Source organism: Cavia porcellus, unplaced genomic scaffold, assembly GCF_034190915.1.
Source record: "Cavia porcellus strain 051 isolate PalLab524CR breed Dunkin Hartley unplaced genomic scaffold, mCavPor4.1 scaffold_3, whole genome shotgun sequence".
NCBI lineage: Eukaryota > Metazoa > Chordata > Mammalia > Rodentia > Caviidae > Cavia > Cavia porcellus.
Window position 1 is genome coordinate 81,016,059 of NW_026947486.1, and position 13,306 is coordinate 81,029,364.

The window sequence follows — 13,306 nt, forward strand, 5'->3', positions numbered from 1 at the left end:
CACTACTATTCACAATGGAGAAGACTAGGAATGGGGGGGGGTAGTTCAATGGCAGAGGGCTTGCCCAGAATGTATGATGCCCTGAGTTTGATCTCAACCAACACCCCTGCAAACACATCAAGGTCACAAGAGGGGTAATTTCATCATGGCTGCCTGGTTCTCGTGGGACATTCAGAGCCGGTCACCAGAAAGCTCCTGGGCTCCAAAGCTGAGGGGTGCAGTCACGGGTACCAAGATCCACACACAGACACTCCTGCTTTAAGGACTGAGTTCTGTTCCAGTCACCAGTATGTTCACGGAATTGGTTTCCAAATGAGGAGTTGAGTTCAGGATGTGTGTTCCAATATTCAGTACAGGGAAAAGCTCAAAAGAAAATCCAACTCGATAACTTTGAGCTCTGGAACCTAGGTGTGGTGCTGCAGCATATAATAGAACATAAAACTATGGTACCACACTGTACGGTACACTCAGCAAAAACTACATCCCCGTATAAACAAGGTGTGCTGCACAGAAGAGACACTGAGGCTCTATGCAGAAGAAGTACAACCATGGACAAAAGGCACCCGGAAGTCAGAGCAGCCATTGCACAGGGAGGTCATTAAATGGGGAAGAGCCACAGAGCAAGGCAAAGTGAAGTGCAAACCACCAGACCAATTCCCCCATCAGAGGCTTTGAGAAAGCAAACTGCATCTTCCCTGGTACTCTGCACTGTTCCCACCGCCGGGCCAGTGAACCAGGCATCTTGGGAGAGGATCTAACCCCATGGGGGAAGGCATCCAGCCCAAAAGAACCATCGAGTGCCCACCTGTCTTAAATCTTAGCTCACTGGGAGACTGGATCACGGATCAAGTTAGTCACCCACAGGGGTACCTGAGAAACTGAAAGCCAGAGAATCATTCAGAGACTGTTGATTGACTTAGGACCAACAGGCCTTTGAGAACAAAAAGGAAAGGCCTCACAGAACACACAGCCACTCGCAGAGGGCACCTGCAGTCACCACTGTACCTTGTGTGTGGCCCTGCACTCACTGTCCCTTAGGACTGCGCTTTTCACACTTCTTGACCTTTAATGTAAAACTCCTTGCAGGACACTCACACCGCCAAAGATTAACTCAAAGCAAATGTTCATCTCAGAACACCTTAATGCTTTAGCACAGTGGTACTCAGTGTTCTGTGCCTACACCTCTGCTGATTTTGTTTCTACACTTGTAGTCCAAATCAGAGGATGAGAACTCCTGCAGCCAACAGTTGATTCCAAAGTCTGCTTTCCCCAGACCTGTGCTCATGGAGCTGCAATCTTATTCTGGCTTTCAGTGGCTCTGGTGAAATGACCTGCTATCAACTTGAAGGCACCAGGAAGTGGAGATCCGCAACAGGGCTCACAAACAACAAGGACAAGACGAGGAGAGGTTCTCAGCATCTAAGCCAGGTTGATGATTTGGCCACAGGCCTGGGGATGGGAAAGGTTCAGCAGCCTCTCTGGCCTCTATAGGATTGAGTCCTGACTTTGCTAAGATCCAGCAGGACTTCTGCTCCACAACTGCCCCTGGGACCCTAGGTGCTCCCCAGACAGGAGGACACTGAGCAGTCTTGGGTACAAAGCAGATGCTGTGCTTCTGCCACCTTGCCACTCACCCAGGACTCCTCTCTTGGAGAGCTACTGTCACAGACCTGTGTTGCCACTGAACTCCTTAGTGTGGATGAGACCCAGTCTGCCGTGCACATGGTGTCCTCTCACCAGGGACCAGGCCGGCCTCTCTTGCACACAGGGGAGGTTCCCAAATGACACCACACTCTTGAGGAAGCAATGGTGCATTTTCCAGGAACAGAGAAATAAGTAATAAATATTGGTCATTCATAACTCACCATAGCAAGTAGAAGACTGATTTCCAAGGCCTCTTGAGGTTAACTCAAGAAGATATTTCATCACAGGAGACCTCATCATCATTCTGTTGGAATGACCTTAGCTCTGCACATTTTATCCAGCTGTAACAAACCCCATAAAGAACAGGAAAACATAAATGCTAAGAATTCACAACTTTATTGCAAACACCAGTGCTATGAACAGTATTATGGAATAGAGAAACAGATTTGTGAACAACAACAAAAGAATTCCAAGCACAATCTGCTTCTTCAAACAGGACAGCATCCTAGAGCAGCTCTTACTCTTCCTCAGTGACAGCGTGGTCCTGGGAATCAGGGGGTGAGCTCCCGAGCAGAGCTTCCCTCACAGCTTTCCGGTATTTGGCTCTCCGATTGTTAAACCAAACCTGAGGGCAGAGGGGAAAACTGATAGGGTTAGTACACAGGAATCAGTGTCATAAAGAAACAAACACATCACATACCTTCCTATGCTAGTGACACAGAGGACTGAGGGTGGACATCAGAGGGGGACCACAGGCCCAGTCTACACAGGGCCTTGAGCTCCATCTGAAGCTCTGGACAATAAAAATAACTGTAGAAACATAATCACACCTCTTCTCCACATACTTAGTGAGCACCACCTCCATGCCCTGCTCAGGAACAGGGTAGAACGTCTGCCCTGTTCTCCCCAGCTCACTTTTCCTGAATGGTTTCTTCCAGCTGTGGGACACAGGCCCCAATGAAAAGTGGCTCCAGTGATGGGTAGAACTCCAGGGCTCCTAAGAGATAAAGCAACTTAGCAACTTGACTGCTGACCTGACACTGGCCAGCTGGCTCCTGCTCAGAAGGAGGAGCTCTACCACGTGTGGGGCTTTAGCGTGTCACCCTGAGATCTGTAGGTAAAGTCCTAAGCAGGGAGACAGCTCCCGGTTTGACAATCCCACCTTAGTGAGAATGAAAGTACCGCAGGATGGAATATGTGGGCCTTTTTGAAAGAGGCTTCACTCAAGGAAATGTCAGGACCCTCCATCCCATGTAGCCCTTTGACGGCTAAAGGCAGTCAGTGGGACAGGGAGCCTGGACAGTGCTTTGAATTGTAGCCTGTCATATAGGACAAGTTGACAACCCATCATTCCAAGTGAACTAAAACTCTCAAGTGCTTGGCATCCAAGGTTTTGAAGGAAGAAAATCGTCATCGAAACCAGAATTCTGTTTTCTCTCTGCAGTCTGCCACACCCCTAAGACAAGTCAGCTCACAGCATTTCATCAGCTCTTCCAAGTCCTGGATCAGCCTGCCTGGCACCCACAGTCCCACTGCCCCACCTGGGCAAGCACGGCCCGGCCCTGGTCCCAAGACACAAAAGTGAAAGGGCTTCCAGGAAAAGGAGTCCCCAGCAGCGATGAGGAGCAGAAGGGGCCACAGCACTGCTCCTTTCTAAACCTCTGCTACACAGTCCTCTGCAGCCAGACCAAGAACTGTGCCCTATGTCACTGTGCTCTGCGGCCCTCTTGGACTCCTGGTTCTGCACGATTCACAAAGACTTAAACATTTGTGAAGCTGCCGTACTGCACATGTTAATGACACAAATGGCCTTCTTTCCCTGCCTCACACCTGCTTCCCCACAAGGATACACCTCTCAAGAAGCCCAGGACAGCAGGGCTGGTGTGCACGGCAGGTAAAGTGTCCCCTGGTGGCTTCTGCATCTACACAGCAGCATGCACAGTGCAGTGTCACGGGTGAGCTGACATCAGGTCTTCATCCAGAGCCTCACTTGCTACCAGTGTATCACTATGCACAGGAGAGGGGGACCATGCGTGAGGTTGTTGGGAACTTCAGGCGGCAGAAATGTCACACACTGAGCACATTCCCCTCCTTCGCTAGTTTGCTGCAGCCCCTGTTCCCTCAGGACTCCAGTCAGAGAGGCCCACAGCAGGGTGGGGAGAAAGCCCCTCCCACCGGGATCCTCTGTGGGATTTGCTGGGGAGCCTGAGAAAATGCTCCCCACCCGCTCCCTGCATCTTCCAGCTGAGACAGCCTGTGTGGACCAGGCCTTTGCATTGGGATGTCAGTGCTTAGTGTCCCACTGTGCTGGGCTGGTTTCCTGGAGCCTCCTCAACACATGCTCAGCCCATTTCCTGATTGATCTCTGTCATCCACACTGCAACAGCGCTGCTGATGAGCTCATCCTTACTTTCTCACACACACCCTCTTGTTTATCTGTATCTCCTGGGCTCTTCTGTCTCACATAGGTTTCCTGTGCCCCAGGACCTTCACCTATTCTGCTCAGCACTGTGTCAAGGAGAGCGAGCTCCTTGAAATTATGTCTGGTTTCAATCAACCCTGAAATGAGGACCCTGCCACCTATTGTTCTACAAAACCCATTCCCTGAATCATTGCACCATAAAAGAAAATCCAATCCACTTCATGTTAAAATTATTTTCAAACGAGTTTCACTTTCGAATTTAACTGTGAATTTTAAGGCGTCTTTTGACTGCTTGAATTCTTCTCTATCCATTTCATCTTTCTTCAGTTATCCAAACTTTGTACCATAGCACTGTTTTTCCTTATGGCATTCTTGACATGATTTCTAAACCTACAGTCCTAGCCACTACTCAGTCATCCTCTATTTGACGAAGGTTTTCACATGGAAATTGCGCTGTAGGCAGAGAAGGGTAAATTGTGACTTTCTCCTCTCTTTTACCTTATCAGAACTTACAAAGAAAAGAAAACCAGGCAACTAAGCTTTCACACTACCTTCCTTCAACACCTTCAGCTCAACTAGACATCTGATACTTGCCTAGAGATCATTTTCTGTGAGCGTTCAGTCTCTCTTCCCAGCATTAATCAATGCTAGCTTTAGAGAAAGAGCTCAGTGGTAGAGCCCTAGGCACTGACATGTGACGTCCTGGATTCTACGTCCAGCACCAAAAAGAAAATCAAAGGGCATAAAGACGAAACCATCAAATGGTTCTTACCACACTCATGCTTACCTATGTTGTTAGGCTTCAGTTTCAAATAGTTGACTACAATGGAACCCTCCGTTAACCTTGCCTCCCTCTGGGCCTATTTGGATACTTTCAAGGTCATACTGAGCCCCAACACGACTGCATGCAGAAATGCACATTAAAGCACACTAGTCCTGAGTGAGGACAATATTGCTTAGTGAATTCAGGCATACAGACGTTCCCCATTTAACACGTGAGGTCTATGCATTTGATTAGGTTGTGAAATGAATAGTTTGCTAAGTGGGGTATTTAATATTGTATGTACACTGCAATATTCAGAGCAAAGGAATATGCGACCTGAGGCCTTTGTTTTTCTGTTCATAATTTTACATGCAGTAAGGGATAACAGAACATCTAAACACAATGCCGCACAGGACGATCAGCAAATATTACTGTCTGCTATATAAAAGGTGTACTGCACAAGAGGAAAACACTGAAACACTGTAAGGAAAATGTAGGAAACTATACCAGAACCTGACAGGACATAACACCAAGTACGGTGCCCCAGGCCTAAATCCAGTCATTAAACAGGTAGGCCGTTAAATAAGGAGTATCTGCACATTTGTCCGTGTATTAAGGATATGCCTGATTACACCACTCTGTTTTCTGTGCCCAGATATATTCACTCTTCACACAGGATAAGAGAGGCATGTTGGTATTTTGTTTTTGCTTTACAAAAGCATGTTCCCTCTGGTAATGGGAATTCTGGAACTACAAGCCCACGTCTACTCATTTGATTTTCTCTCTAGGAGTCCTCCTAAGTCAAAATCTTGCTTGCACAGTAAGATACAACAAGAAATGACACCAGCTTCACAGCAGCCAGGAAAAGCCATGTCCTGAAACACGATGGAGACTGGCTGCCCTGCCAATGGGCTATTTTTGGACTTACTGACCTTCACTCTGGATTCAGGCACACGCAGGATGCTTGCAAGCTCCATTCTGTGGAGACAAAACCACAAATGTTCCACGTTCAGTGATCTGGATGAGGCAGGCAGTGTTCTGCATGACTGGAGTATCATACAGGCACTGTGTGGTGGGCTGCACACTGTAATCACCCTCCCAGTGCACCAAGAACATTTTTCTCTTTCCCCGAGGAAAAGCCTCTCATCAGCAATGCTTTCTCCGGTCATAATACTTAACGCTACCAAGTTAGGGATATTTTAATGCATTATATTGAGAAAATAAAACTGAAAGCAAAAATCTATGATAAAAAAGAGTAGATATTTTTATGTTATGGAAAATTATAAATAAAAGTTCAAAAAACTTATAGACTAACAATAGTTAAAAAATTGGGTATTATTATCTTCAAATTAGTTTCACAGAGTAAAACACATTGGCAAAAATAATTCTCCAAATGACACTGGCACAACACTTTCATTCTGTGAACTAATACAAACTCCTCGTAGAACTGTCTTGTATTGTTTTCTTCCTCTTCCTGCCTTTCTCCCTCCCATACCCTAGTTCCTCTCTCCTTGTGAGGAGCAAGCCTATAGCACAAAAGTATCTATTCTACCAACTCAGTCGGTGAAGAAATTTGATTTACAATAGAAGCCATGCAGTCAAGAAATGCAAAGCCAAGCCTGGTGGTGCATGCCTGTAATCCCAGCACTTGGGATGCTGAGGCATGAGGATATTTGCAAGTTCAAGATCAGCCTGGGTTACAAAGTGAGGCCAAGATCACCGTGAACTACATGGCAAGACCCTGTCTTAAAAGTGACAAAAAGAAGAAGAAGCAGGAGGAGGAGGAGGTGGAAGAGGACAAGGAGGAAGTTACAAAAAAGTTGACTGTGTGGACGATAACCATTTCTGTGAGTTAGCAGATCAAGACATTGAAAAGAAATCCACAAGAGGGAGAAAATATTTGCAAAACACACTTCATACAGAGATGTAGAAACATCCCCCAAAGTCAATAACTAAAACACACTCACCAGGATTGGGCATTAGCAAGGGCTCAGTGAGCCATTTCTCCACAATAGGCTAGAGGAAGGACAAGGAAGCAGGAGAAATCACTCTCCAAATGACTAGCCCATAATGTGTATCCCAACCACAGGGATGTCCACACCCCATCATGTGAACCACTAACAAAGGCTGGAAAAACCTAAGTGTGCTGAGTTCAGGGAGAAACTGGAACCCTCAGCCATTGTGAAAAGATATATCAGCTCCCACAGCATCTCTGGAAAATGGTGTGATGAGGTCTAAATGCAGAAATACACAATTCTATGATTCAATGATTCCAATTCTGAGCATGTCTCCAAAACACTGAAATCTGGATGTTCACAGTTCTTTGTCAGACAAGTTCACAAAATCAACTATTCACAAAATCAACTTCAATCCAAAGAAATGAGCAACAAGGTGGTTTATATGCAGGGGAATATTTCTTGCCATTTAAAAGGAATGGCCATCACATGCTGAAGCAAGGCTGCACAGTAGGGTTAAATGAACTGAAACAAGCAGGCACAAAAGCACTAACAGGCTGTGGTTGCACTTAGATCCAGTTTCTGAGAACTCAAACTTACAGTCCAAAAATCTACAATCATGATTGTTAGGAACTGAGGGGATGGGGGCAATGGGAGGCGTTTCAGGGGGATAGTTTGCTTTTGTAAGGTGACCAACGTTCTGCAGATCTATTTCACAGCAATGTGAGCATAGCTGACCCTGCTGACAACTAAACCATGACATGAAAATACCCAGCACTGCTGATGTCTATGCTTCACAGTGGTTCTCACAGCAAAGTCCTAGTGTGTGCGTCTCATACCACAAAATGCAAACAAAACAAAGTGGAGTCTCCACCAACCAGTTTCCAACCTGGAGTCACAACAATACTGTAAGAAGGGTCTGAACTTGGTTCACAAGGCGACATCCCACTAAAGCTCAAACACAGGCAGGAGAAGAGCCCAGGTGCTCTCAGCTCAAGAGCAGAAAGAGGGCAGCAGGAGAGAAAGAAAGTCACCTGGAACAGAGCCCATTCCCCCTAAAGCCTGGGTGCACCCCCAAGACATCAGCTCACCTCCTGAGGCCATCTGGGTACTGCGTGTCTTGGAAAACAGTTTCCAGCTCCTGCACCTGCCCGTCTGTGAAGCTAAACTGCCTTCGTCGCCGCCTTGGTCGGCCCCTCTTTCGACCCCCAGCATCCGCAGGACGCTGCGCAGCCAGCTGCAGTTGCTCGGGCTCAGCTTCACCCTGATCCGTGTCGTGTTTGGTGTCACTTCCCTGGCTCATGTGGACCTTTTGGGTCAGAATGTGGCCATCTTCATCGTCGTCATCCAGCTGGCCCTTGAGGGGGTCATCCGCTGCAAAGTCGGCAGCTCCTGCACTGCAGGCAGCCCCCTCGGCTGCTGCGGGAACCTCTGGTGCAGGATCCACTTCGACTTCCATTTTCAAGTACTCTGGGCTGAGGGAGCGGGTAACACCGTCTTGGTATTCCTCTTCCATGGCCGCCATTCCCAGAGAGTCACGAGGCCTCCTACTCCGCAACCGCGTTTAAAGGCAGAGTCTCTTGGCAACAGCGTCACGGCAAAGGGGTGGAGCCTGAGTTGCAATTGGTTACAGGAATGTTGCCCCCCACCTGGAGGGTTCAGTCTGCATGAGCTCTCGTGATGTCTGCCCAAGGCTGTCTAGTTACCACCCCGCCTCAATGCTTCCCATCATAGTGTAGCAAAATCTGAAGGGTGTGGCCAGCAAAGGGGCCCAGAGATGGAACAAAAGTACTGTTATTGGACATGTGCACAAGAAGCATGCAGCTAGCTGCTGAGCTAGCTCATTGCACTGGATGCATCCCAGAGGCATATGAGGAAGGGACTGGCTGACCCTGAGGTTGCAATTGGTTACAGGAATGTTGCACCCCACCTGGAGGGTTCAGTCTGCACGAGCTCTCGTGATGTCTGCTAAAGGCTGTCTGGTTACCACCTCGCCTCAATGCTTCGGATCACAGTGTAGCAAAAACAGAAGGGGTGGGGCCAGCAAAGGGGCCAGAGATGGAAAAACAAGTACTGTTATTGGACGTGTGCACAAGAAGCATGCAGCTAATCCCAGAGCTAGCTCAGTGCACTGGATGCCTCCCAGAGGCATGTGAGGAAGGAACTGGGTGGCCCTGTAAGCTGATTAGGAAGTGAAGGGGAGGGGCTGAGAACTCACACTGACAGCACATCTCTTCTGGGAATGCTGGGAGACTGCACCTACCACTCACTCCTTGCTGCCTGTGAGTATCTTAGCATCCTGAAAACTTCTCAGTATCTTACTCTAAGTATCTGCATAGAACTATATCATCCCTGTGGATACTACGAACTAATGAATTTATGAAGTTTACCAATGAATTTCTCTTCATCCTACTTTAGAAATAAAATGATCAGTGCTGTAAAGGGAACCATCCCTAAACGTCAAGGGCTTCAGAAAAAAATCTAAATGCCTTCCAAAGTCATGTGACTTGAACAGCTGCCACTCCTGAGTTCTGAGTGAAAGAAGAATGGAAAGGAGAGTGAACACAGAGGTGAGTGGTAAGTCCCTCTCTGCTCAGGGATTGTTTAGTGCCCCCTGCTGACCTCACAGGAGTGTTACAACTGAGCCAGGGCAAGGGAAGGACAGAGCTGGGGAAGCTGGGAGGATTGGGCCCCTGGCCCAGGGATGGGAAACAAAAGTGCAGTGGCCTCTCTGGCTTCTGAAGGATTGAGTTCTGTGGTTCTCCACAAGCATCAGGACCTGTGCTCCACAGCCATCCCTGGTACCCCAAGTGATCCCCAACATAGAGGACACCAAGTAGGGCTGGGAGTGTATACAGGACATGGCCATGCATGTGCCTCCTTCCCAATAACCCCAGACATGCCCTTGGGGAGCTGCTCTCAGAGTTCGGGGTTGCCATTGAACTCCAGCCTGGGTGAGACCCAGCCCTGCCTGTACATGGTGTCTTCTCACCAGGGACCTGCCCCGGCCTGTTTGCACACAGTGGAGGGCCCTAAATGACAATACACTGCTGAGGAAGCTATGGTCAGGATTCAGCGACAGGGAATTAAATATAAAATACGAGTCATAGCCAGGCGTGGTGGCTCACGCCTGTAATCCCAGCACTCATGAGGCTGAGGCAGGAGGATCTTTGCGAGTTCGAGACCAGCCGGAACTGCACAGTGAGACCCTGTCTCAAAAAGACAAAAATATACAAGTCATTAAATACTTATGGCACTTAGAATACTGCTATCCTAGGCCTCTTGATGGTGACACAAGGGAGTGCTTTCATGAAAAGAGACTTCATCATCACTTTGAAATGACATTCCCAGGTCAACTGACATTTATATTCCGCTATCCCCAGAGTTGCCAGAAAAAGAAACCTACTGAAATTTCAATACTTTATTTACAACATAAGTGCTGAGAACAAAACCTCAAATTGGCTCAGGCACCAACACACGGCCCAGACTCAGTGCCAAGAACAAAATCATGTGCACCGTGGCCTCACAGAAGGGGAGCAGGCAAGCCCTAGTGCTGGTCCTGGACGTCCCCTTGGTGCTGGACAGCAGGTGGGGCATCGCTGAGCATGGCTTCACTCTGAAGTTTCCTATGCTTGGCCCTTGGATTCTGGAACCAACTCTGCACTCAGGGGAAAATAGGCCCTGGGTTAGTGCACAGAAGAGTCGCTGTCACAATGAAGGCCCCTCATGGAACCTCACACGCCTCTGCCATTTTATTTGCACAGCAGCAGCTCTGCTCTTGCTCCACCCGGGCACCCACAGCCCGGCCTCCTTCCCAAGACACAAAAGGGGAAGTGCTCTCCAGGAAGAGGGCGCCCACCATGCAGTGACCAGTGGAAGGAGTCACACAACTGCTCCCTCTAAACCTCTGCTACCCATTCCTCTGCAGGGAGACCAAGATCTGTGTCACATAACTCTGGGCTCTAGATTCCCTCGTGGATGCCCAGTTTTTGAGAATTCCCAAGAACTTAACTGTTATGGAAGCTCCCACAATGAAAACTCTAATGATACAAAGGGCCTTCTCTCCTAGCCTCACATGGGCTTACTGACATCAACACATTCTATCCAGAAGCCCACAGCAGCAGAGCTGATGTGGAGAGGACCAAAAGTGTCCACTGGTGACATCTGCATCTTAACAGCGGCATACACTGTGCACTATCGCAGGTGAGCTGACCTCAGGTCAGTTTCTGGAGCCTGGCTTCCTACCAGTTTCTATCACTGTCCACAGGAAAGCGGAGACCATGTGCCAGGTTCTTGGGAACTTCATGCTGCAGAGATTGGACACACTGAGAAATAAACCTTGCATCTTCATGAGCACTTTTGAATACATTCAAGGTCATACTAACTCCAAAGATGAGTGTGCACAGAAATATACCTTAGGAGGATACAGCTTTACAAATTGGTGAACTTATCTTAGTGGATATATATAAAGTGTGCTAGTCTCTAAATTATGGATTTATGTAATTATAGCTCTCTGTATTATATACACATATATAAAAGTAAATTTTGTACCTAGAATAGGCGAAGCAGCTTGATATATTTTTTTGTCTTCCTTTATGAAACCTTATTCCCTGTGGTACTGAAAAAAAAACTATATGTCTATGTTTACTATTTGGTTTTGTACCTGTGAATGCTCTTAGGAAACAAACCTTGCTTGTCATGGTAAGAAAGGAAAACAAAGACACCAGATTCACAACACCAGGAAAAGCCATGTCCTGAAGCAGGATGGAGACTGCCTGCCCTGCCAAATGGCTTTTCTGGGATTTACTGACCTTCACTCTGGATTCAGGCAGGCTCAGCTCTCTTGCAAGCTCCAGTCTGTGGAGAGAAAATCAGAAATATACTGTATTCCGTGCGGAGGATTAAATATTCAGCATTCTGCATGAATGAAACATCATATATATACTCTGTACTGCTTTTAAAGTTTCACAACACACTTCAGTGTGACCCAAGTATACTTTTCTCCATCCCAAAATCAAAGATCACTCTTTACAAATGTGTTCACCTCCTCACCAATTATATGGTGGCACTGAGAATTCAGAGGTAATTTAGGGCATTATTTTGACAAATGAAAAGGAATGCAATCATCTAACTTGAAAAAATAGTGGAATTTTTAAATATAGGAAGCCTATAGAATGACACTCTCGTGTTATTGATCCAGAGTCCACAGAAATTTTATTTACAAACACAGACACTACTTCAGGGAATACAGCAAAAATAAAGTGGATCATGTCAAAGTTAAACATTTCTGTGAGTCAATGGACAAAGTCAAGACCCTGAAAAAGGATCAACTTTATGGGAAAAATAAGTATTTCTAAAAGAGGCCTGATAGAGACACAGAAACACCGCTTTCAAGTCAATAAGTGAAACACAACTGCAAGTTTTGGAAATCAGCAAGCACTCAGTGAGACATTTCACCAAAGAAGCTAGAGAGAGGAGCAGGAATCTGGAGGAAACAGGCTCCAAATGACTAGCCTCTAACGTACACCCCAACCACAGGGATGACCATCACCCCATCATCTGGACCACTAGGAAAGCCTGGGAAATGCCAAGAGTGCTGAGCTCAGGGAGAAACTGGAGCCTTGGTCCCTGTGAGAAGGAAGGTCAGCTTCTGCAAACTCTCTTGATAACTCTCTGTTGGGGCCTCAAAGCAGAAAGACAGAATCCTATGATCTACGAATTACATTTTTGAGGATGCCTCCAAAATACTGAAATCTGCATTTCCTAGCTATTTGCCAGGGAAGTTCACAACAGCAGTATTCACAAAAACAACCTCTCCACAGATGAATGAGAAACAAGGGTGTGTCCACACAAGGGAATATTGCTCAGCTTTGAAAAGGAAGGCACTTCTGGGTGCATGTGGCAGCAGGGATGAACTGTGACGATTCATGAAATGAAATATCCAGGCACAAAAACACTAGCATACATAATAAAATTCAAATGAAACAGAATAAAACCATTCCAACTAATGAATTAAAACATTATATGGCTTCAAAGCAATGTAATGGGGAATCATGATTACCATAACCTTTTACGTACTCTTACCATTTCTTACACTAGTGAGACTATATGGTATTTATACATGTGAGGTTGATTTATTTTGCTTATGAGTATGCTCTCAAGTTGTGTCCATTTATTTATAAATATCTTAATGTCATCCTTCTTTATAGCTGAGTAGTACTCCACTGTATAAAAATACCACAACTTTTTCATCCATTCCTCTGTTGATGGATACTTAGGTTATTTCCAAGATCTGGCTATTACAAATTGTGCTGCTATAAACATGGGTGAATATCTATCACTGTGGTATGATGCTTTCAGTTCTTCTGGGAATATGCCTAGAAGTGGAATAGCTGGGTCATCTCCAGACTGACCTTCACAGTGGTTGCACCAGTCTACATTCCCAACAACAGTGCAGAAGAGTTCCTTTTTCCCCACAGCCTCTCCAGCATTTCTTGTTAGTAGTTTTCTTGATCCTGGTCA

The 13,306-nt window shown here is 46.6% G+C and overlaps 1 protein-coding gene across 1 annotated transcript; it reads right to left on the reverse strand.

Moving 5' to 3' along the window:
* Positions 1 to 2,161: 2,161 nt before the first annotated feature.
* On the reverse strand, positions 2,162 to 8,323 carry LOC134475321 (homeobox protein Rhox13-like). The gene is made up of 3 exons (XM_063245575.1): positions 7,876 to 8,323; positions 5,762 to 5,807; positions 2,162 to 2,269 (listed from the first exon to the last, which is right to left on the reverse strand). Exons 1-3 carry the CDS (start codon positions 8,307 to 8,309, stop codon positions 2,162 to 2,164), a joined length of 588 nt encoding a protein of 195 aa, XP_063101645.1. The 5' UTR covers positions 8,310 to 8,323.
* Between the last annotated feature and the right edge of the window lie 4,983 nt (positions 8,324 to 13,306).

Coding starts and splice junctions, on each gene's coding strand:
- LOC134475321 (XM_063245575.1), bottom strand. CDS start 8,309: ATGGCGGCCATGGAAGAGGAATACCAAGACGGTGTTACCCGCTCCCTC. Junction 5,808..7,875: donor TACCCAGATGGCCTCAGGAG/GTGAGCTGATGT, acceptor TTGTCTCCACAG/AATGGAGCTTGCAAGCATCC. Junction 2,270..5,761: donor TGCCTGAATCCAGAGTGAAG/GTCAGTAAGTCC, acceptor CTCTGCCCTCAG/GTTTGGTTTAACAATCGGAG.